The sequence below is a fragment of the Pteropus medius genome, unplaced genomic scaffold (assembly GCF_902729225.1).
Source record: "Pteropus medius unplaced genomic scaffold, Ma_sr-lr_union100, whole genome shotgun sequence".
NCBI classification, from domain to species: domain Eukaryota; kingdom Metazoa; phylum Chordata; class Mammalia; order Chiroptera; family Pteropodidae; genus Pteropus; species Pteropus medius.
Genome location: NW_024349800.1, coordinates 2,904,479 through 2,926,650, shown reverse-complemented (window position 1 = coordinate 2,926,650; position 22,172 = coordinate 2,904,479). Strand labels below are relative to the sequence as shown.

Sequence of the window (22,172 nt, the reverse complement as noted above, 5' to 3'; positions counted from 1 at the left end):
GCACCTATTTTGGGGAGCACAATTTCATGTTTAGTCTTCCCAATGGGTGAAGAATCTGACCATTACCAAAAGGGGGAAATTTCCCCCACCTCGTAGCTGTTGTGCTCTGTCAACAAATCAAGAAGTTAAGCATTCCTAAAGTAAAATAAAATTTCATATTATTAAAATAGAATTTTAATAGGCAGTATAGTTTTAGAAAACATACTTTTTTCTAGAAATAAATGTCTCTGTGAACACACAGTGTAATTATATATATGCCCTATTGTTAAAGTGTACAGATGAAACTTATTGGATTTCATTAACCAATGTTACCATAAAAAAAAAAATTAATTAATTAAAAAAAAAAAGTCTCTGTGTATCCTTCCAGCTGTGGACCTAAGGTCCATTTCCTAAGCACCCAGGATAAAAAAAAATGACTAATTCAAAGGAATTTCACTTTTCTGTGTTCATTAAATAATCCTTTCATATTTTCTTTCTCCTAATGTTTTGCTATTGTTAACTCTTGGCAGGATTCTTATAAGTGTATTACACTAATAGAAAGAGAATGGGACAGTATTATTTCAAACTATTTACTTCATTATACATTTATGTGGTGACATTAAAGAATTTTAAAAAAAGAAAAAAAAGAAAGAAGAATAACATTGTTAGTAATGAAGGTGAAGACCATCTTATTAGCACGATCTTTTATAATGTCTAACACAATATAAAAAACTTAGACTTATAAACATCAAGATGAGGATGGTTATTCATCATTACTTTCACACATGAAGGCTTTTGAAGCCAGAGCCCAACTTCTCTCAATGTCATAGTGTTCTTTTTCAAATAAAAATAGAGCCGAGGCACTTTCTGAAAGATTATGTTCTGGGATCTCATCTCTGTCACTTACTTTAGTGTGCATTTCAGAGTCTAAAATGAACTTGGTCACAAGCCCACAATGCAGAATAGAGAAGACCTCCATGTCCAGCTCTCGGAAAAAAGCATAATTCTGTAGCGACACTGTCTTTTCTTCTTTTTTTTTGGACTCCTGGGGAGATAGTGGCAGCAACCAACAGAATAAAAAAGAATTCTATTTAGACAAATTTTTAATGAAGATTTCGAAGTGCAATTATGCATTCATCTTTTGCAAAAATTACATTTTCATCACATCACCAACTTTTACTAAAGTCCCTAAATATTCCCGAGATAGAGAATCTAATTTAATATTGGGATATAGGTCACGCATGGAGGTTCTTGGTTGTTTTCTACTTAGGGATGAACTATTAGACAAATCAAACCATTATGGTACAGTACAGAAAACTATGAGCTTAGGAGCCAGAAAGATTTGGCTTCTTCAAACTGATGGTCGCCAGATGGAAGGGAAGAATTGTGGGGGGGCAGATAAAAAAGGTGAAAGGAATTAAAAAGCACAATCTCCCAGTTATAAAAATAGTCACAGGGATGTAAAGTACAGCATAGGGAATATAGTCAGTAATATTGTAATAACTAGGTGTGGTGTCAGACAAATACTAGATTTACTGGGGTGATCACTTCATAAGGTATATAAATGTCTAATTACTATTTCGTACACTTGAAACTAATATAAAATTATAGGCCAACTGTAATTGGAAAATAAATTAATTAAAAAACAACAAAGATTTGGCTTCAAGTCCTTGCTCAAGCACTTATTAACCATGTGACCTTGGCCAAGTCGCTTACCCTCCCTGGGTCTCAGTTTCCTCATCTATTAAATGTGGATATGACTACTAACCTCGGGTTTTTAGGAGGATTAAAGGAGCTATCCATAATAAATACTCAGTGAATGTAGCTAAAAAACAGAAAAATTGGGATCCATGTGTTCAGGCAATATCACAAATACATGAAACCTACTCTGTGAGTGGTACAGTTATAGTAAAAGGGAACTGTTTATTAAGTATCAAAAACTGTACAAAGCATTTTATGCTATCTCAATTCATCAAGAAGTTAATAATCTGAGATCAGAAGGGAAAAGAGGCTAAAAGAAGTATATCTACAACTATGTCAACTACGAAGACAGAATTTGATAATTGCAACAAGAGAGAATTCAAAGTACTGCTAGGATACAAAAAAAAAAAAGAGTAAAACATTCAAGATAAATTAGAAAAAAGTATATAGTAGTGATAAGGACATAGAACCTAACCTGAACTCTGCTACTGAGAAGGTTACTGCAAGGCCTAAAAGTTCTCCTTTCCCTAATTTATCTCTCTGTAAAATGCAGAGAATAAAGCTGGCCCTCTGTTAATTTCACCAGGCTGACACACTTTCATGGATATCATTCCAATACCTTTTCCAGGTGGCCTCTATCAGATGGTGTAGGGTCGCATTCTGAACCATCCTCTTTTGAAAATGTGTCATAGGAAGATGTTTTGTTGCCACCTGCTTTACGTTTCCTTCCTCCTTATGTTCCAAAAAGAGAAAAGTATTCAAGGAATCAATAATCATGTTTGCTAAATATTACTGCCTTCAGGAAACAACCTGCTAAACACTACCCGGAGACAGAGGAGGTAATTTTATAACCCCAAATTATAGTTCATTTATAATCATGCCAAAGAAAGGATTCAATTACATAAATCTCTCCAATTACTGATGCCTTGATCTATGTAACCTCTTAGGTAAATTCAATATGGAGACAGAGAGTAAGATAAAAACATACTTACCTATTGTTCCTTGTTTTCTGATCTTTGCTGAAACAGCAGTACTGGTTTGAGGTATTACATCGACAGTTTCCAATTCAAAGGTTGCAAGGGGAGGAACATAGTCTGGGGTGACTGAAACAGATAGCAGGCAGAAGCTCTACATATAACAACCATATACTACCATTAGACTGAGAATGCTAATCACTCAGTTGACTAAAGAACTACCAAGCATGGCTGACTGCCTGAAAGAGGCATTTAAGTCATATGACATTAGTTGTTTTGGCACAGGAAAATGGCCAGAGATAACTTATGGGAATATATTGATCAATTATAATTAACATAAAATCATTCTAAATAATGATATAAAATATCCAAGCAGATAAGGATTAAAAGTAAACTCAATTACATTTATAATCTAAAGATATTAACAATAGTTGGTCACATAACAGTTTGTTTTATACACAATTATTTAGATGAGGGCCTGAGGGATGTTCCATGTTTTCCCCAGAGAATCAAGCTAGCACTTCATTTTATTTATTTATTTATTTTCTCTCTTTAATTCCGCTCTCCCACACCCGCCCCGGCCCCTTCTATCCCTGACTTATGGATGTTGCCGTTTGCCCTTAAGAACTGGATCTCTGAAGATGGGGAGTCTCTTTCCACATGCTCACAGTGTGCACCCAGGGCCTGGTGCAGCCAGGGTATGGCGCACCCGAGGTATGGTCCGTGGCTCCACCTGGGGCACGAACCCAAGACCTTCTGCATGTAAAGCAGACATGCTAACCACTACACTATGGAGTCACCACCCAAGCTAGCACTTTAAAAAGAAAAGTTTACTTAATGGTCAGAAGGTATTAAGAGCTTTCAGCTTTACTACTGGTTCATAACTATGTTCAGGAAGGCAAAGGGCACTGGAATTTTGACCTCTAAAAAGCAAAGTAACTTTATAAAAGCCCAACCAATGTTGTATATTTTCTTAAGCAGTAAGAGCTTTTGGGAGTGAGGGAGGGGGGGGGGAAATGGATACACTCATTTAAAAAAAATTTTGTTGAGCATTCATTTTCTTGTCACAGATCAGTAGGGGACAGCTATCACTGAGCCTGGCTAAGTTCTTTATCTCCTTAGTGCTGTCCCAGTAGGGCTATCAGGACACTTCCCTTACCTGCCAAATACTTTTCCAGAATTTTCTGTAGCTCTACGATGTGCTTTAACCGGGTAAGCACCTTCCCTTTCATCTCAGGTGACATTTGACAGCAGAAGGCATTTACAATCTGCAAAAGTACAAAGTATATTCCTATACTTTGAAAAGTTCAGATTTAACATTATTCATCCAGAGCTAAAGATGCCATTAAGCAGCAGGATCTGTCAGTTTAGTCAGTAATGTAAAAGTGTTCTCAGCAAAGTGCTGGAGAAGAAAAAGCCCCGGGCCAATACAGAAGATCTGACTTTTAATCTTAGTTTTATTTATTACGAGTTAAGTAACAGAGTGGAATAGCGTGGTGGCTAGAGAGCACACACTTTGGTGAAACAAGTCTTATTCTACTACCTACTAGTTGTGTGACCTTGGCTGAGACCTTTAACCTTTCTGAGCTTTTATTTCTTCAACTATAAAATGGGAACACAGTTATTATATGAATTACATAGTGTAAATAAAGAAATTAGCCTAGTAATTAGCATAGTATTCATGATTCATAAATTTTAATGACTTTGAATTCTCTGTACCTGCAATTCCAACATGGAACTAAAAAAAAAGGATAATACCCATTCTTGTCTACATCATAACATAATTGTGAGGATAAGAGATAATTCAAGCAAATATTCTCAGAAATATTATGCATGAAAAAAGCAAGTAACTTTATAAAAGTTACTTTCATCATTTCGTTTTTCTTACATTTCATATTATTGTGCACAAATATGTTCTAAAGGAAAGGGAAAATTATCATTCAATTGATCTCACTGAATGGAAACATTAAGTGTGTACCTATGCAAGGATGAACAGTATTTTCACAGTGCAGAAGATGAAGTTATTCTAGGCAGAAGTAAGTATACTGTAAGAAGGCTTGGAGGTAGTAAAGCATGACAACATTAAGCGAATTCTAGTATTCTGATTTGGCTATATCAGATGGTACATATAATTAGGGAGGGGTGGGACATAACAGCTGGAGAAGCACACAAGGGTTAGTGCTTGGTGGGGAGTCTTGTGAGAACCAAGAAAATAGTTTCCTTTTGAGAAGAACTACAGAAAATAGGTGAAATGGTCCAGTAACTCTGCTCACCTCTCGGAACCAGTTGAGAGTAAGATATATGAGTGAACACATGAACGAACGCTCTTTAACAGACATGGACTCCAGCTTCTCTCCAGGCTCCAGGTCAGTGAGGAATATAGGACAATCTGAAAGAGAAGAACAAACATTTCTAAATCCCTTTAGCTCAAGTCAACAGAACCTGGATGCTACCTACCCCTAGAGCTAGCTCTCCTTCTATGTATTTTCCCTTTTAACTTATATGTGATGGTCAAGTTTTGATAAGGCTCAAAAATACTTCCACATTATGCAGTGGTCGACAAATATAATTAAGAACTCTTTGCAACAATTATAGGGGCAAGGACCAGAAAGCAACATGGAACTATGATAACTGATTTGTTAACATGATAGGATTCTGCGTGTATTATTTCATCTTTGGAACTCCATTATTATTGTTATACTACTCTGTGAAGTTAGAAAATCCCTGTCCCTTCCCTAAGTTTACAAAAAAAGTTAGAAAAAGAATAAGATGTGATAACTTTGTCCTATACCTAATAAACCATCAATCTCCTCCAAGTTTCCATTATGTTGCCTCGCCACACAAAGTCTCAGTAATCGGAAATAGGGAGGCAGGCACAACGGAGACACCAATCTGGGAAGGAAAAATCCATCTTTAGATCCACTTTAAAGGCATATTAGTCCACATTTATAGAAAGCACAACCTTACAATTAAAGTAGTTTGCCCAAAAGTCTGTGTTTAAGAACATATGACAAGGAACTTAATGAATGCTCAGCAAATAAATAATGAGTTGAACCAGAGGAAGGCAGAGGTGAACAGAATGAATGTCCATATGGTAGGAGAAGCGGAGGTAAAATGGAAGGAGGGAGTAAGAGTGGCAGAGATAGCCAATTATGTCCATGGGAGGGGAAAAAGAACAGAAATGAAAATAGCCTCACAGAAACCTGTTGGCTGTCATGAGGAAATGCAAATCCCAGCCCCAGGGTCCAAGAAAAAATGCATCTGCCCAATATCCCTAACCCATACAACCCGTCTTGGGAGAAACTCTTTTCAATCAAGTTCCTCACATATTGCAAGAACTATGGAATTCCCTGCGAATATTCAAAATACCAGCAGATGTTTTAGAAAAGAGAAAGTATACTGACTTGTGGTCTGATTCCTGTGAAGTCATTCTACCCACATCTGTTGCAAAGTCCTGATAGAACAACAGTGGCAGGAGGTTGATGGCAATCCCATCAACACCACTGTATTCTTCTAGTCCGTAGAGAGCTTTCACAGGAAATGGATATTCACTGTGGAGAGAAACCAGAATCTGATGCTTCAACTCAACGGTATGCAAGTCTATGGGGAAAACCACTAGAACAAATCAATCTCCCCTACTACGAGGAGAAATGAGAAACAGGAGAAAGAACAGTGGGGACCTTTTAGCAATTCTGGAGCTGGAGGTGCTGAGGTCGAGGAAAGAAGCTGTGGGAATGGACTAGACTTGGCTGAGGTCAAGGGCATTCTGATGTCTGTACCAGCTATTGACATAATTTCTTCGCCAGTACAATTAAGTCAGTAGGTTAACAGTACTCACCCTTCTGGAACAACATGCAAGTCCACCACAAAAGCATCTTGGAAATCATTAAAGATGGTCTGCCCAACCCATTCCTTCAGGAAGCAAACAAATAAAAAAGGCTGTGCAGCACTGCATGTATTTGCTGTAGAGCCCTAGACAAACTATTAACCTTTCTAAGTCCCAGTTTCCTCATTTCTAAAAAGGAAAGTAATAATATATACCTCTTATTATGAAGTAGAAAAGACATAATGCATGAAAAGTGTTAATACAGTGCCTGGCATAGAGTAGATGTTGGCTATCAACGTCATCATCAACGTTATCAGCACTTCATCATTACTACTATTATTACTACTGTTACTATGTGAAGGAGGCCTCAGTGGAGGCCAGGGCAGCGTAAGTCAGAACAGCCTTCCCGAATAGAATACGGGAGAGCTCATAAGATGATCTCCTTTTACAGTGCAACAGAGAGAAGGGCTTGAAGAATGTGTAGTAAAGCAGCTCTCATGCTTCATTGCTTTAAGAAGATACTTGGCTTTACCAGGGCTTTTGGAGCCAGCTTTCCTCCTTGGATCAGGTTGGCAAATTCATCATAATAAAGTGCAGAGGCCCTAGGAGACTGCTCACTGCAGGAATGAACCAACTGCAGCAAGGAGGTCACCTGGAGCAGCAAAGAGAAAAAATAGTTCAGACCTTGGGCTGCCAATGCTTCCTGAACACCATTCACCCCATTGAGTAGCAGGTTCTTCCCTTTCTTATTTCACTGGCAAAGCTCTTACTACCTCTCACCTGAGGTTTTCCTGAACCTCCAGACCAGTCTGTCTCTTTCCAGTCTCATCTCTTTTCCAATCCACCAAACACAGGCACCCAAATTAATTTTTCTACAGCAAAGCTTGGATTATGCCACTTATATGCTAAGAAATCCTTAAAGATTACCTACGCATAAAAAATTAAATCAAAATGTCTTGATTCACATTCAAGGCCTTCTGTTATCTATCTCCAAACTAGCTTTATCTCCAACTCTCCAATTATACACTTACTTGTCCCTATGTTCTAGTCAATCTGCTATTCTTCAAACATGGTCCACTTTTCTTGCTCTCTAGGAATTTACAGTATAATTAGGGAGATCAGACAGATACAGAAATAAATGCAACCCAAACTAGTAGATTATAACTGCCATAAGAGTGGTACAAATCACAAAAGCTATGAATTCAGGAAAACATATTTTGAAAAAAGCAGCACACTTTCTGGTAAACTGAAAGTAACCAGAATCAATTCCTCAATTACTCCTAAATGTATCCAACTATATTATAAGAACTCACCTGTGTGTACTGTTCATTGCTCAAGTCTGCTTTCCCTTGGGTCAAACTGGAAGATCTACTTCTAAAAACAAAGAATTTTAGCTTTACTTTCGTAATATTTTGTAACAACTGGCAATAAGTTAAAGAATCCTGCCTTCCCTGGAATGGGAGTGGGGATAAAAGTACATGAAGGCACAGAGGAGTATTTATTTAGGCCATTAAAATGTGGATTAGAGCAAACAACTGCCCTCTTAGATTTTTTTTTGAAGAGTACACTAAAATTAGTAATAATCATAAAAGCAAGCACTGGGCATTGTTTTAACCATTTAATGCTCTCAACAACTCCATAAAGTAAATACTATTATTATCTTTATTTTACAGATGTGAGAATACAAAGGCACAGAGAGGCAGAGTAACTTGCCCAACATCATTCAGCTAATAAATAATGAAGCCAGTATTTGACCCCAGGCAGGTATGGCTCTGGAGAATGAACTCTTAACGTGTAAACTATGCAACCACTATGGATTAATAATACTGATTCTAAAGATGTCTTCTGAGGCCTCAGGAATTCCTGACGAATCATTTCCAATGTGCATGAACTGAATTCCAATGTCACTCTGTAATATAATGTCTTATAAGCCCCAAATCTGATGTTTCTTGAGATGTTACAATTATGGCATCAAAGTGCAAGGGGCAAAAAATCCATGGGAAGACTTTATTTGTATCTAACATGATGTTGCAGACAGGAAGAACACCAAGGAGGCAACTTTATTAATTGACCTGGAGCCACAGAAGTCTGAATTTCCTTGCATACCTGTCTGCTGCCATGATGCCAGCCATGGTGACAGCACCAATAATACCAATGAGTTTGTACTTGAATATGGTACTGGAGAGCTGCTTCCGTACCACCAAGTGCATGTCATCCTGCGAGGAGACAAAGATGGAGAAAAATGAAGATGTTGGAATGACAAAAGAGCCAATAAATATTGGAGCTGAAAAACCTAGAATAGCAAGGTTCTATCATTTACTAACTGTGTCCTTTGGCAAGTCATTTCATCTCTCTGAGTCTCAATATTTTTCATCTATAAAAATGGAGAAGGTTTTGAAAGGATCAGAGACAAATTATGAAAAATTCTAGAACAGTACCTGGCACATGGTAGACCTTCAATAATAACAGTTATTATTGTTACTATTGTGATAGCTGCTCAATAAGCATACATGAATTATCATGTGTTGTCTGCTCAGCTAAAATAATGAAATAGAAAAAAATACTTAGAAATAAATTTAACCAAGGAAGTAAAAGACTTCTATGTTAAAAACTACAAAACACTGCTGAAAGAAAATTAATAAACTACTAAATAAATGGAAAAATATCTCATGTTCAAAGATTGGAAGACTTATTATTGTTAAGATAATGATACCACTCAAAGTGATATGCACATTCAATGTAATTCTTATTAAAATCCCAACAGCATTTTTTTCAGCTATAGAAAAATCCCACTAAAATTTATATGGAATTTCTAGGAACCCCAAATAGCCAAAATAATCTTGAAAAAGAACAAATATGGAGGGCTCACACTTCCAAATTTTGAAATTACTATGAAGCTATAATAATCAAAACAGTGTGATACTAACATAAGGCCAATGGATAGAATCCAGAAATAAATCCTCAGAAGTCAACTGATCTTCCACAAAGGTGCCAAGACCATTCAAGGGGAAAGGACAATCTTTTCAACAAAAGATGCTGAAAAAACCAGATACTCCCACACAAAAAAATGACGTTGAACCTTTACCTTATACCATATACAAAAATTAACTCAAATGAATCAAAGATCTAAGTTTAAGAGCCAAAAATATAAAACTCCTGAGCGAAAACACAGGGGAAAAGCTTCACGACTTTGGATTTGGCAATGGTTTTTCTTAATTATGACACCAAAAACACAAGCAAAAACAACAAAAAACAGATAAATTAGACTTCGTCAAAACTGCATCAAAGGACACTATCAAGAATGAAAAGATAATCCACAGAATGGAAAAAAATATTTGTAAACCATGTATCTGGTAAGGGATTAATATCCAAAATATGTAAAGAATTCCTACACATCAACGATAAAAAACAACCCACTTAAAAAATGAGCAAAGGACTTGAATAGACGCTTTTCCAAAGATATACAAATGATCAATAAGCACCTGATAAGATACTCATCATTAGTCATTAGGGAAATGCAAATCAAAACCACAGTGAAATACCACTTCATACCCAATAGGATGATTATAATTAAAAAATGAAAAATGAGTGTTGGTGAGAATGTGGAAAACAGTGTGGTGGTTCCTCAAAATGTTAAACATAGAATCGCCGTAAGACCCAGCAATTCCACTCCTAGGTATGTACCCAAAAGAAATGAAAATAGGTACTCAATGAGATACTTGTACACTGATGTTCATAGCAGCATTATTTACAATAGCCAAAAGGTAGAAAAAGGTCGGTATCCATAAATAGATGAATGGATAAACTAAATGAGTATATACATACAATGGAATATTATTCAGCCATAAAAAGAAATGAAGTTCTAATATATCCTTCAACATGGATGAACCTTAAACACACTATGGTAAGTGAAATAAGCCAGATACAAAAAGACAAATATTCTATGATTCTATTTAAATTAGGCACCTAGATTAGGCAAATTCAGAAAGTCGATTAGAGGTTACCAGGGGCTGGGGGAAGGGAAATGGGGAGTTACTGCTTAATAGATACAGAACTTTTGTTTGAGATGATGAAAAAATTCTGGATTCAGGTAATGGTGACCGTTGTACAACATTGTGATTGTACTTAATGCCACTGAATTATACATTTAAAAAGGTTAAAATAGCAAATTTTGTTATATATAACTTATCACAATTAAAAAATAAAATAATCGCACAGCACTATATTAGTGATGTGAAGCAATCCTTAAAATACACTGCTAAATGAAATTCAAGATGTAGAACAAGAGGGTAAACAGTAGAATATAGGTAAATACAAATTTATAAATGCTCAGAACATTTCAGAAAGCTATGAACTAGTAACAATGATTGCCTTTAGAGAATCAGATGCCTAGAGAACTAAAAGACTTATTTTTTATCAACTTTCTATATCATTTTCTTTTTTAACAGTACAAACAGCCTTTATTGGTCACAAGAGGAAGTGGAAGAGGAGGGGATACTACAGCTCCAGCTCCTGGGGCAGCTTCACAGACCCCAGCAATGCCTCCCAAAACAAACAGACAAAAAACCCTTTCTATACCTTTGAATTTTGTGCCATGTGCATATTACCTAGTCAATTTTCTTTTAAATTAAAAAAGGGTGTTGGTTGCTCAAAGTCATAGTTTAGTATGGATTAATGCCATAGGGTGGCAACAAAGACATAAAGAGCTGAGTTATGATTTTAACCTAATCTCTTCTCTTATTATAGTCCTCTGCCTGGCTTTTTCAATAAATGATGTCCACAAATGAAAGCAAGCCCAGATGAAGTTCACATTAGATGTAGATGTTCCTTAGGGAATAAGGGAATTCTCTGTGCTCCCAAGGCACTCAGAACAGAACCTGAATGGCTTTTCTTATTCAGTTTCATAGCTAATTACAGGCCCAATTCTACCCTCAAAGACTAAGCTCTTTGAGGGCAGGTCTAATATACCTAACACCTCAGGGCTTGGCACACAGTAGGCACTTAATGTTTGTGGCAATAAAATAATAAACAAATGGTTGGACTATGACTACTCTGTTTCTACTACTACACAGGCTGGAGTGACTTTTTTCAGTAAATTTCAAATAAAGAGCAGTAAGATTCTTTCTCAATGCATTGCCTCTTACCTGGATATGATTGCTGCCTTCATGCTGATTGCTAAATGCCAGCGTGCTGAGAATATAGAAAAGTTTTCGTATTTGCCGAGGGGACATTTTATCCAGATAATCTAAAATGCCCTGTGAGAAAAAAATGCCAAAGATATGGTTAGCAACCAACATTTTTCCCTTTAAATTAAAAAAATTAAATCCTTGTAAGAGGTATACACATGGATAGCTAGCCATTTGATCCACAAAAGCTCAAGTTCTCTAAAGCTATCCTCAGAGCACAGAGGGTTGACATTCTGCTTAGTCTTCCTAACATATCTACTAGTTCTCCCTATTCTTTTTCTCCCCATTCCCCTTTTCTTGGTAAAAATATTCCACTAAAAGGTTTATCTCTGACCTTATTCCTTATCACATCATTCCCTCTCAGTTTCTACTCCATGAATTACTTATTCATTCTGAAGGAGTCACAAGGGAACTACTTACTTTTTGACCTTGGGCAAAGCCTCAGCTTTCTCACCCCTAATATGGAGATAACACATTTCAAAGCCCACACTTGATTATGTCAACTCCCTGTTAAAAATGCGGAATAGCTCCCTATTGTCTATAAAATAAAGTTGAAACTCTTTAGCATAGTATTTGAGACCCTTCATAATCTGGCCCTGCCCTATGTCTTCCCAGCCTCACCTTCTACCACCTCTCACCACGTTATCTTATTTGCCAACCATGCTAGTGAACTTGTCATCCCACGGACACAGCATGGACTTGGGTGCCAATTTGCTTCTGTTCAAACTGTCCTCTGCCTGGATGTACTTCTCTTCCTTTCGCTCATCAAATCATTGATATTTCGTCTTTGAAGATCTCTCCAGTTTCTAAGGCCAAATTAATTATTCCTGCTCTGGTACATCTATAGCACTTTATCTTTATTAGAGAATTCATCATGTTGAATTTAAAATGACTTGCTTATGTGTCTTACTTTCTATCATCAAAAGCGAGGACTGACTTTTGTATCCGTAGCACCCACAATAGAGTCTGGCACATACTTAAGTATAAAAAAGTATTTGTTGAAGGAATTAACACATAAATAGATAAGTTATTTCTTCTATTACTTGCCTATCACCTCACCTCCTTCTCACCCCCTCCTACCAATAATAGTTCTCAATATTTAGAGTAAAAAATATTTTGGTTAACAGCAGCTATCTTTCAGATATATGCAAGAAAGAAAAATGATTCCATATATGTCAATGGAGGGACTAGATACCTTCACAAAGACCGCATTCATCCTCATAGCAGATAGGTTTAGAACTGCCAACTCTAGGAGGACATCCAATGCGATATCGACTTCAGCTTCATTCCCACTGCAGATATGGGTCACTAGGGCACTAATCACTTCCTATATAGAAAAGAGTCAAATGAACAGTGTGAAGCAAAAATATGGTATGGTCCTCTTACAGTTCATGCCTGAGGCCATTCCAATCTCAACTTGGTTAAAATCTTAACCCACCCTATCCCATCATCTAATTTTATTATCTAGTTTTCATTAATGCTGGATTCAGGAGGCTTAGAATCGATTATGCCAGTCTAACTACGCTACCATTCAGTCACCCATAATTAATTTCTCATAATTTATCAGTGAGCACTATCTAAGCCCTGCTGATTTTGCTCCTTGGCATCATCTTTCTCTTTCTTATGTAGATTAAATATTACCTTTTAAGTTGTGGTTGTACTTAATCTACTGAAGTTTATTGAAAAGATGACACTTAAGGAGCTAAGGGTTTTGAAAGTTTTTATCAGTAAGACTTGGATGTTTCAAGCAAATATCAGTTATAATAGTTTTTTTTTAAGATATTAAGATGGTTCCAAAAAAATGGCTTAGATGCCATTCTCCCTTTCCTTTATACTACTGCTCCATACTGAGTCATATGGCTTTTTCAGTTGCAATAGCTACTTCATGCCAGCTGAGTCTGTTGCCCTGCTTTAAATTTTTAAAATTTTGTCCTCATTTTTAAAAGTTCCATTCAAATGTTTTAACATCATTAGTAATAGGTACAGTATATATAACAAATACAGAATAAGAAACTTTGTTCTTTGTTTTCATAATCATTTTCCACAACTACAGCACATTCCTTATCCCTCATCTCCCTCCATATGTGCTATTAGGTTTTGTGTCTCATATTCATGGGAATAGGGTTAAGCCTTCGGGCTTTCTCCACTTGTTTTCTGCCACATTTTTTTCCTAGAAAACTCAAGAATCAAATGGCAGTTGATTATTTGCAGCTAAATTTTAAAACTACAATGCCTATACTGTGAAAACTGCCTGACAACCCCAGCCCTTTAAGCCATGGTTTATTTGAAGTATATTGAATTCAGATCTTCATTTTAGACTCAGAGAATTTTAGAGCTCAAAACACAGAATTAGATCCTCCAGTCCAGTCTCTTCATTTTATTGAGACAAAGACTAGAACTAAGTTTTCCCAATTCCCAGTTCAGAGTTCCCTCTCCTTCAATATCGTCAACTAACAAGAAATAAACATCAGATCACAGGCAAGTCACTTGGAATTGCATTTCTTCCCTTTTCCCTGTTCCCTTTTCAAAATAAATATTTCAACATACCTGCTGGCAGTAAGTGTCAAAAAACTTAAATGCATATTTGTATAGCAGACTGCCAAACAAAATTATACTCTGGTCTAGAGAGTGCAACAAATTCTGAGCCAGTGACAGAATGGATGGACAAAAATCCTTAAGAACCTTGAGAGGGGAAGAGAAAAGAGAAAAAAAGCTGCGGGAGAAACTTAGTTATTATAGCACTAAGAGTTGCTAACCTTTTTGGAACGTGAGATTTCTCTTTGCCAGCTCTCATTTTAACTTAAGGAACCTCAAAAATCTTTGTTTGACTCAGAATAATCATTCACCATTCTGAGTTTTCTCTCAAAATCAATAGGAATCAACATATAAATAACAATTAACCTTGAAGCTCAAATAAGTTAAATTACAAGCATAATAGCACTGTCCCTATCTGCCCAATTTGGGACTAGAATCCAGATCTTCTAAATCCCAGTCTCCTCACTCAGTCATACTGCCCCCTTGAGGATATACTAAGCCTGCTTTGGGTTGGTTACAATTTGAAATCAGTCTATAAGGTTCAATGCTAATTAAACTGATTTCATTTAAAGAAGATCAAGAAAAAAACTGATACTGATAGTGTTTTTAAGATGTTAAGATGTTTTAATGGAGCCAGAGTAAAAAGACAGTTATTAAGTCCAGCTTCTTTACTGATAACATTACAGTAAAATCTTAAATTAAGCATTGAATTGGGTATAATGCTTTACTGAGGAAAATGCAGTAAAAAATTATATATGGATACTGCCCTCTGGAAAATTACAGTACAAAACACATATCATTGCCAGAAATAAGCACAGAAAGAACTGCAAGATAAAACAGTGAAAACATTCAATCCACTGCTAAATATAAGACCCAACTACATATTTTCATTAATTCCTAAGCCCAGCCCCAAACCACTGGTCTACCAGTTTTCTAAGAAGGTATACACTGTTAAAATTCTAAACATTCACCTGCGAACACCATTTCTAGCTGACAAAATTCATATTTGAATGGTTATATTTCAACAAGAATGATTACCTAAGGTCTCAGTACTGAATGACCAAATAGTTATGGTTCAGAGATGCATAATTATGTCTCTACTAGCATTCTTCTAGTCCTGCTGTGCTCAGGGTTTTTAAAAACTATTTAACAGACACAGAAGGCAAGTCTGTCAAAGTTGCAGATAGCAAAGAGCTAGACAATTAAAATGATTAATACAAAATTAAGATTTGAGTCTCGATGGGTTTCAACGAGCTGAAATTAAGATAAAATTCTGTATGGGAGCTATAAAGCCTTCCATTTTAGGTTAAAAATCAAGTTAATAAGTATGTAATTAGAAGAATGAAATTAAAATATTTCCTATAAAAAGATTGGGAGTTTATGTCTAACAAGCTTAACATAAACTAATTTCGTGACCCTTTTGTGAAAAAGATGAAAAACAATCTTAGGTTGGTTTTATCAACGTCATAATGTCTCAAACGAGGTAAGTAAAAATCCTTCCATGTTTTGAAATACACTGAACTCCCTGTCAAAGATCAACATCCAGCAAAGGTGGTGGTGTCAAGATTCCCACACGGGGTAGGAAAGGTTAAAATAACCTCTGTACCTTTCACAGTACTGTTGTCCAATTCTCTGACACTTACAAAGTAATGAATATAGAATGTACTCTGTAGCAGCTCTTCTTGAAAGCAGCCTGATCGAATCTTATTTCTTAGCACCCTCTCAATGCACTTCTTTGTCTGAGTGTTGGTGCTATAGATGATGAGAAGCATCGTCAGGTCAAAAATCTATTGTCAGTAAATATGCAACAACAGGAAAATAGTTTAATAAATCAGTACATTTACTATAATGAAACAGCAGCTCTCAAGTTTTTCCCATTAAAACACAAAATGGATGATACTCATTTGCTCAACATACCACATGGGAGTACCTAAATTTTCACAAAACAGAAATATTTTTCAGAGAAATAAAGTGCCACAACTATTAATCACTGGTATCTTTTAAGAAAGTACTAAAATAAAAGTGAAAGTCACATTATAGGAATAACTTTAATATCTTCACATTTATTAGAGAAAAAAGATTAAATCACTTGCCAACTTCAGTATATGTTTTCATTATTATTAGGAAAATTACTTTGTGAAAAGTTGGATTGTAAATGTCTGTCTTTATAAAAAAGGTTAAATTATGATACTCACTTTCAGAATATTACATAGCCATTACAAAGAATGAGATTATATTTTTTGACAGACATTCACAACATATTGTGAAGTAAAAATAAAAAACTTGCAAGATGATAATCATAATATTTGTAAAAACAATGTACAAGTACATATATGTATAACAGTGGGCATGCCTACACTCACACACACATATACCTGTGTATGAATAGAAAAAAAATCTGGAGGAATGATTTTCCTTGAAAAATGGGACAGGGAATGGAGAGAAACTTTATTTTTAACATTTTTAGATTCATTGTGAGGTTTTTCCCTCCCCAATTAGCTTATATTAACTATGTCGTGTGTCTTTTTTCTTTTAAGTTTAAAAAGTCAAACGGGACAAAAAAGAAAAAAAGAAATTACTTGTAACTCACATAACTCAAGAGCAAAAAACAAACAATCCAATTAAAAATGGGGAGAGGACCTGAACAGACATTTTCCCAAAGACATATAGGTACATAAAAAATGCTCAACATTTTTCATGTAAATAAAAATCACAATGAGATGTCATCTCACAACTGTTAGAATGGCTATTATCAAAAAGACAAGAAATAATAAGTGGAGAAAAGGGAACCTTTGTGCACTGCTGGTGGGAATGTAAATTGGTGCAGCCACTATGGAAAACAGTATGGAGGTTCCTCAAAAAATTGAAAATAGAATTACCATAGGATTCAGCAATTCCACTTCTGAGTATTCAAAGAAAACAAAAACACGAATTCAAAAAGGTATGTGCACCCTTATGTTCATTGCAGCATTATTTACAATGGCCAAGACATGAAAACAACCTAAACATCCACCAATGGATGAATGGATAAAGAAAATGTGGTATAATATATATTTCGCTATTTCCAACGACATGGATAGACCTTGAGGGTATTATGCTAACTGAAATAAATCAGACAGAGAAAGACAAATACCATAGGATCTCATTTGTAGAACCTAAAAAAAATAAAAAACAAAATAACAAGCTGATAGATATAGAGAACAGATTGGTGGTTGCCAGAAGCAGGGGGTGTGGAATGGGTGAAATGGGTAAAGGTAGTCAAAAGATTCAAACTTCTAGTTATAAAATAAATAAGTCATGGGGATACAATGTGCAACATGGTGGCTATAGTTAATAATACTGTATTATATATTTGAAAGTTGTTAAGAGAGTATATCACAAGAAAATATATTTGTAATTGTGTGGTGATCGTTTTGCAATACATACAAATACTACATCATTATGTCATACAACTGAAACTAATATGTCAATTATACCTCAACTAAAAAAAGATATTTTAATAAAGGTTAGATGTTCTAACTTAAAAAACAAAAACAAATTATGTAGGACATCCCTTCACTGAAGGTCCTACTCATAGGCACCAAAATTGAGAATCATTGTTAACAGAACAGAACATAGCTATGAGAAATGACAATAAAGACAAATAAATGTGGAAGCATGCAAAATATTTATGACATAATATCAGGAGAAAAAATCAGAATACATAATTATATTTATAGTGATTAGAAATCTGTAAAAATAGGTATGCAGGTGGCCAAGGGTCATGCAAAAATAAAAATGGTTGTATTAGGGTATTTTGATCCCCCCCCCAACAAAAATTAGTGACTTTTTCAATATCATAAAAGTTTTTAAGATAATCATCAACAATTAAATAATCCAACTAACAAAAACCCCACAAAACAGATTCCAATTAAAAAAAAAAACTCTTAAAGGGAATCAATCATAAGAAAGTTAATAATTTGGCTTCTTGACAGAAGAAAATATTTCAGGAATTAAGACAGATTCAGTCCCATCGCCTTGACAGTGGATGGATTCACTCTAATCAGGTCTGCATGGGCAAAGAAAAGTAAAATATGGAATGTCATTATGTTGACAATTCTGTTTGGTAGGAGGAAGGGCAATCGGACGGATACAAGGACCTGACTCATGACACAGGGGACTCTAGTCTTCACCTCCTCCTCAGTGGGGACTTGGCTTCTTTGACTGTAACTCACTATGTTTGTTTGGAAAGTTAATATTTCCCCTTATGAATATTTAAGGCTTATTTTATTGCCAGAATAAATGTGTAGGGAAGGTCATCTGGCAAGTCACCCCCTCATATAATCTTTTCTAGATAGGTAATGTTTATTAGAGCAACTACAGAAGGCACAGAAGGGATGACTGGAGGGAGCAAAAGAAAGCAAGCAGGAAAAAAACACTAGGTGATTTCACTAATTTTAAGTGTGCAATATTTAAAATTCACAGTACATGAACATTACCTTGTGTTCAGACATTGGGGCAGTGCGTTCAATTGCCTGGGAAAACAAGGGTCACAAATATATTACAACACATTAGTAGAACACTTCTTGCCTTATTCAGCACGCCCTGTTCTCTTACTTGAGAACCAATCTGCCCATCTGGCAAATCTCGTCACTGATTGCCACTCATTTCCTCTTTAATTTTAAAGTTCCAAAGATTTCACTCACCTTAATCCAGGCTTCTGAAATGGTTTTCTCATATCTAACAGCTGACTTTATTACATCAAAGAGAAGAAAAACACAGTCCTGACCGTTGTTTTCTTGATTTCCTGAAGAACTACAAGTAGCAGAAGAAGAAAAATATCATTCTTCCACTTAGCAGAGAGAAACCTGTAAGAGTTGGGTTCCTGTCTACTAGCCATGTGCCTTGGAACAAGTTCACAACTTCATGTGTAAAATGGCTAATGAAGTTGTACTGCAGTCCATCTGGGACTGATGTGAATAGCCAAGAAAACACAGACACAATATATGTATGTATGTATGCATGTATGTATGCATGCATGCATGCATGCATGCATGCATGGACACACATATATACCCACATATGATTTGAAAAAGTGTATAGTATTACATAAGTGTAATATTACTACCATTATTTATAGTTGTGTTAAGATCTACTGTCCTGGAGTCAAGATAAATGTCAGAAAACTTTCCTTGCCTACGTGAGAAAAAGGGTAGTAACTGTTGATAAGCTTATACCTTGTTCGTCCTTTATTTTTCATCTTGCTTTGGGAAGCATGCAACCGAGAAGGCAAAATACAATGCTGCAGATCCAACTTTTCCCGAAGCTCAGAAATTACCTGTGGAAATAAATATTAGCTACGTGTTCTGTTTGTGCACACTGGATAGGCACAGTCCACTCTCTCAATAGGAAAACCATGACAGTCTCCTAAAAGCCTGAGGAAGTAGAATTATTAAATGTTAGACAAGGCATTTTGAAAAAGAGAGTTGGTGAAATAGCTAATGCAAGCATAGTATGTCATGCCCTTCAAAATTCCAGAACTCCTTGAGATATTAACTGAAATAGCAAATATAACCTGTAGTAGCTTATACAGAACAATAAATCTGGCTAGTAGCTCTATTCTCTCCCCTGAATACCATCTGGATTAATCAGCATTATCAGTTAGTTTGGGGACAAAAAACAGCAATGAGAACCTATTAATTTAAATAATTTATCTACATTTAGGTTAGTCTTTGATTGTTGAGTTTCACAAGGGTATCACTGCTTCATTCTGTGGATCTAGCATCCTATTGGTGTTTGTTAGGAAATAATAGGGTACCTCAAGTGCATCCGTGGCTGTTACAGAATGAAGAATGAACTTGATTATCACAGGTAAATCGTCCAGTCTGACAGATGACAACTTACTTATCATCAATTGGCGGACCTAAACATAAAAGGCACAAAAAACTTAAATATTTTCATGTTAATACTTCGACCTAGTACTGACTTGGTAGGTAACATTAGAAAAATTACTTCTTTCACTCAGTTTTCTCACATGTAATTTGAGAAGAAAAACTCCTTTTATTTTTCTCTAAAATACTTGTTTTAATTTTTTCTAAAGCTTTAAACTGTTAATACTACTGCTTCTTCTGATAAATGGGTGTTATCATCTTACATTTTGAAACTAAATTTTCTATTGGCCAGAGGAAGACATAAAAAATTGTTACTCCTAAGGGAGCAGTTAAATATTCAGGCAATATAGGATATTTCCACTAAAACTTATTGCTTAAAACAGAGCAGCGAATTTATCATAGTATGGCATATAAAATTTACTGAAAAGAAAAAAGAGATTAAATGTCATTCAATATCGTTTCAGAAGAAAATTTTTATTACATATGATTACTCCAAGAAAATGAATGACTGACATTGGTTGTGGGAAATGAGAAAGCTAGTTCCGCTTACAGAGAGCAGAGTCCTTCTTACCTTAGACAGGAGCTTTGGGTCAAGTCGGAGGCTAGAAAGGACATCCAGGATCGGAACAGTGAGTGGTGTATTCTCTGTTAGAAGGTCACTATAAATGGTAGAAGAGAAAAGTTGTGCAACTTTTAACAGAGCTGGGCAGATAATGATCTCAAAAAATCACTCAGAGTATGAGAAGAAATGATATACTTAGTTCCCATTAAATCTCTGTTTACAGTATGTTTCATTCAAAAATTGTTTTGATTTTTAAAAATGCTCATTATAAAAAGTTCAAACAACAGAATAAAAATAAAAAACCTTCCCTCACCAACTCCACTATTCAGAGGTTACACACTATTGAGTTTGGTACATATCCTTCCCGAGAAAAGGAAAAAGAAAACATACAATTATAACGACGTATGAGAAATATGATGGATGTACGTGCAGGACACTAAAGGAGCACAGGATAGAGAAGGACAGTGATAGATTCCAAGAGAAGGCTATACACAAGGACAAGCTGGAATTCAACAGGGCTATACCCAGAGGGAGCATCCTGCCTAAAAGTTCGAAGGCAAGAACTCACTGAACATTTCTGGAGGTAGCTTTGCAGATAGCTATAGAAAAGGAAGTATTATAAACTAAAAAATTTTAAGCTACAACTTCTAGGATAAACAAGAAGTTGCATTAAAACAGAAACACTATTACGGAGGGATACTGTTTTCCTCTCCTTAATTATTACCCTACCAATTACCATTTTTCATGTAAATGACAGTAAGCAGTGACTCACAGCAACAGATCTGATGCAGCAATGTGCATTAGAATGAATCATTTAGGGATCAAAGAATGTAGGTGTTTAATTAGCTCCATGAATGATTTGGATGTGCAGTCATGACGGAGGACCCCTTGGATAGCGGAAATGCTAATGAAACAGAGGGATCGTGTTTAAGTCTCCATAAGACCAAATTTATATACCTAATCCTAAGCCAGACTTCATATACACAACAGATATATACACCTTTAAAAGTAGGTAGATGGATCTACTCAAATACATATTCATTATTAGAAAAATAAGTCAAATCTGATACCCTACTCATGGAAGGTAGGCATTACCCTCTTTTACATAAAAAGGAACATTACCACTACTCTTCATACTGCAGTGATAAGGTTACCAGAGTGGAGATTTGCTTAAGGATGGAAACAAGGTGCTTACTTACCTGAGTTCTTTCCCCACATCAGCGTGCTGGGAATCCCCTAGGATCTCAGGTAGGCTAGTGATGAAGTCATGCTGAAGGTACACTGGAGCAATACTGATCAGTTGCATAATCTTGGTGGTAAGATCCTGCGGTGGAGGAGACTATTAGAATTGGAGCACATTACCCAGAATAGAGAAAGAGTTCCTACTCATGAAATGTAAAGCTAGAATTATTTTGTGTACAATATAATAACTATTCACACATGCAAACACAAAACCTAAATTCAGAGGTAAGCGACCCAAAAAATTTCACATGTGGGATGGTATATAGGCAAAAGAGTAGTGTAGATGGTATATTATCT

General features: G+C 35.8%; 1 protein-coding gene across 3 annotated transcripts in view; it reads right to left on the bottom strand.

Moving 5' to 3' along the window:
* FANCD2 (FA complementation group D2) overlaps nucleotides 1–22,172 on the bottom strand; it is a 51,675-nt gene that overhangs the window by 16,069 nt on the left and 13,434 nt on the right. For 2 of the 3 annotated variants that reach the window (XM_039886717.1, XM_039886718.1), the window contains exons 9-29: nucleotides 21,833–21,957; nucleotides 20,643–20,730; nucleotides 19,999–20,103; nucleotides 19,418–19,518; nucleotides 18,887–18,995; nucleotides 18,680–18,715; nucleotides 15,845–15,988; nucleotides 14,214–14,348; nucleotides 12,862–12,993; nucleotides 11,625–11,735; nucleotides 8,587–8,696; nucleotides 7,794–7,854; nucleotides 7,013–7,132; nucleotides 6,493–6,566; nucleotides 6,059–6,205; nucleotides 5,446–5,546; nucleotides 4,928–5,043; nucleotides 3,814–3,922; nucleotides 2,673–2,783; nucleotides 2,300–2,412; nucleotides 887–1,024 (exon numbers count right to left, since the gene is read on the bottom strand). In XM_039886717.1, the coding sequence (XP_039742651.1) occupies nucleotides 887–1,024; nucleotides 2,300–2,412; nucleotides 2,673–2,783; nucleotides 3,814–3,922; nucleotides 4,928–5,043; nucleotides 5,446–5,546; nucleotides 6,059–6,205; nucleotides 6,493–6,566; nucleotides 7,013–7,132; nucleotides 7,794–7,854; nucleotides 8,587–8,696; nucleotides 11,625–11,735; nucleotides 12,862–12,993; nucleotides 14,214–14,348; nucleotides 15,845–15,988; nucleotides 18,680–18,715; nucleotides 18,887–18,995; nucleotides 19,418–19,518; nucleotides 19,999–20,103; nucleotides 20,643–20,730; nucleotides 21,833–21,957 (2,286 nt within the window). The remainder of the gene's footprint in view (nucleotides 1–886; nucleotides 1,025–2,299; nucleotides 2,413–2,672; nucleotides 2,784–3,813; nucleotides 3,923–4,927; nucleotides 5,044–5,445; nucleotides 5,547–6,058; nucleotides 6,206–6,492; nucleotides 6,567–7,012; nucleotides 7,133–7,793; nucleotides 7,855–8,586; nucleotides 8,697–11,624; nucleotides 11,736–12,861; nucleotides 12,994–14,213; nucleotides 14,349–15,844; nucleotides 15,989–18,679; nucleotides 18,716–18,886; nucleotides 18,996–19,417; nucleotides 19,519–19,998; nucleotides 20,104–20,642; nucleotides 20,731–21,832; nucleotides 21,958–22,172) is intronic. The other variant, XM_039886720.1, reaches the window with a different exon arrangement.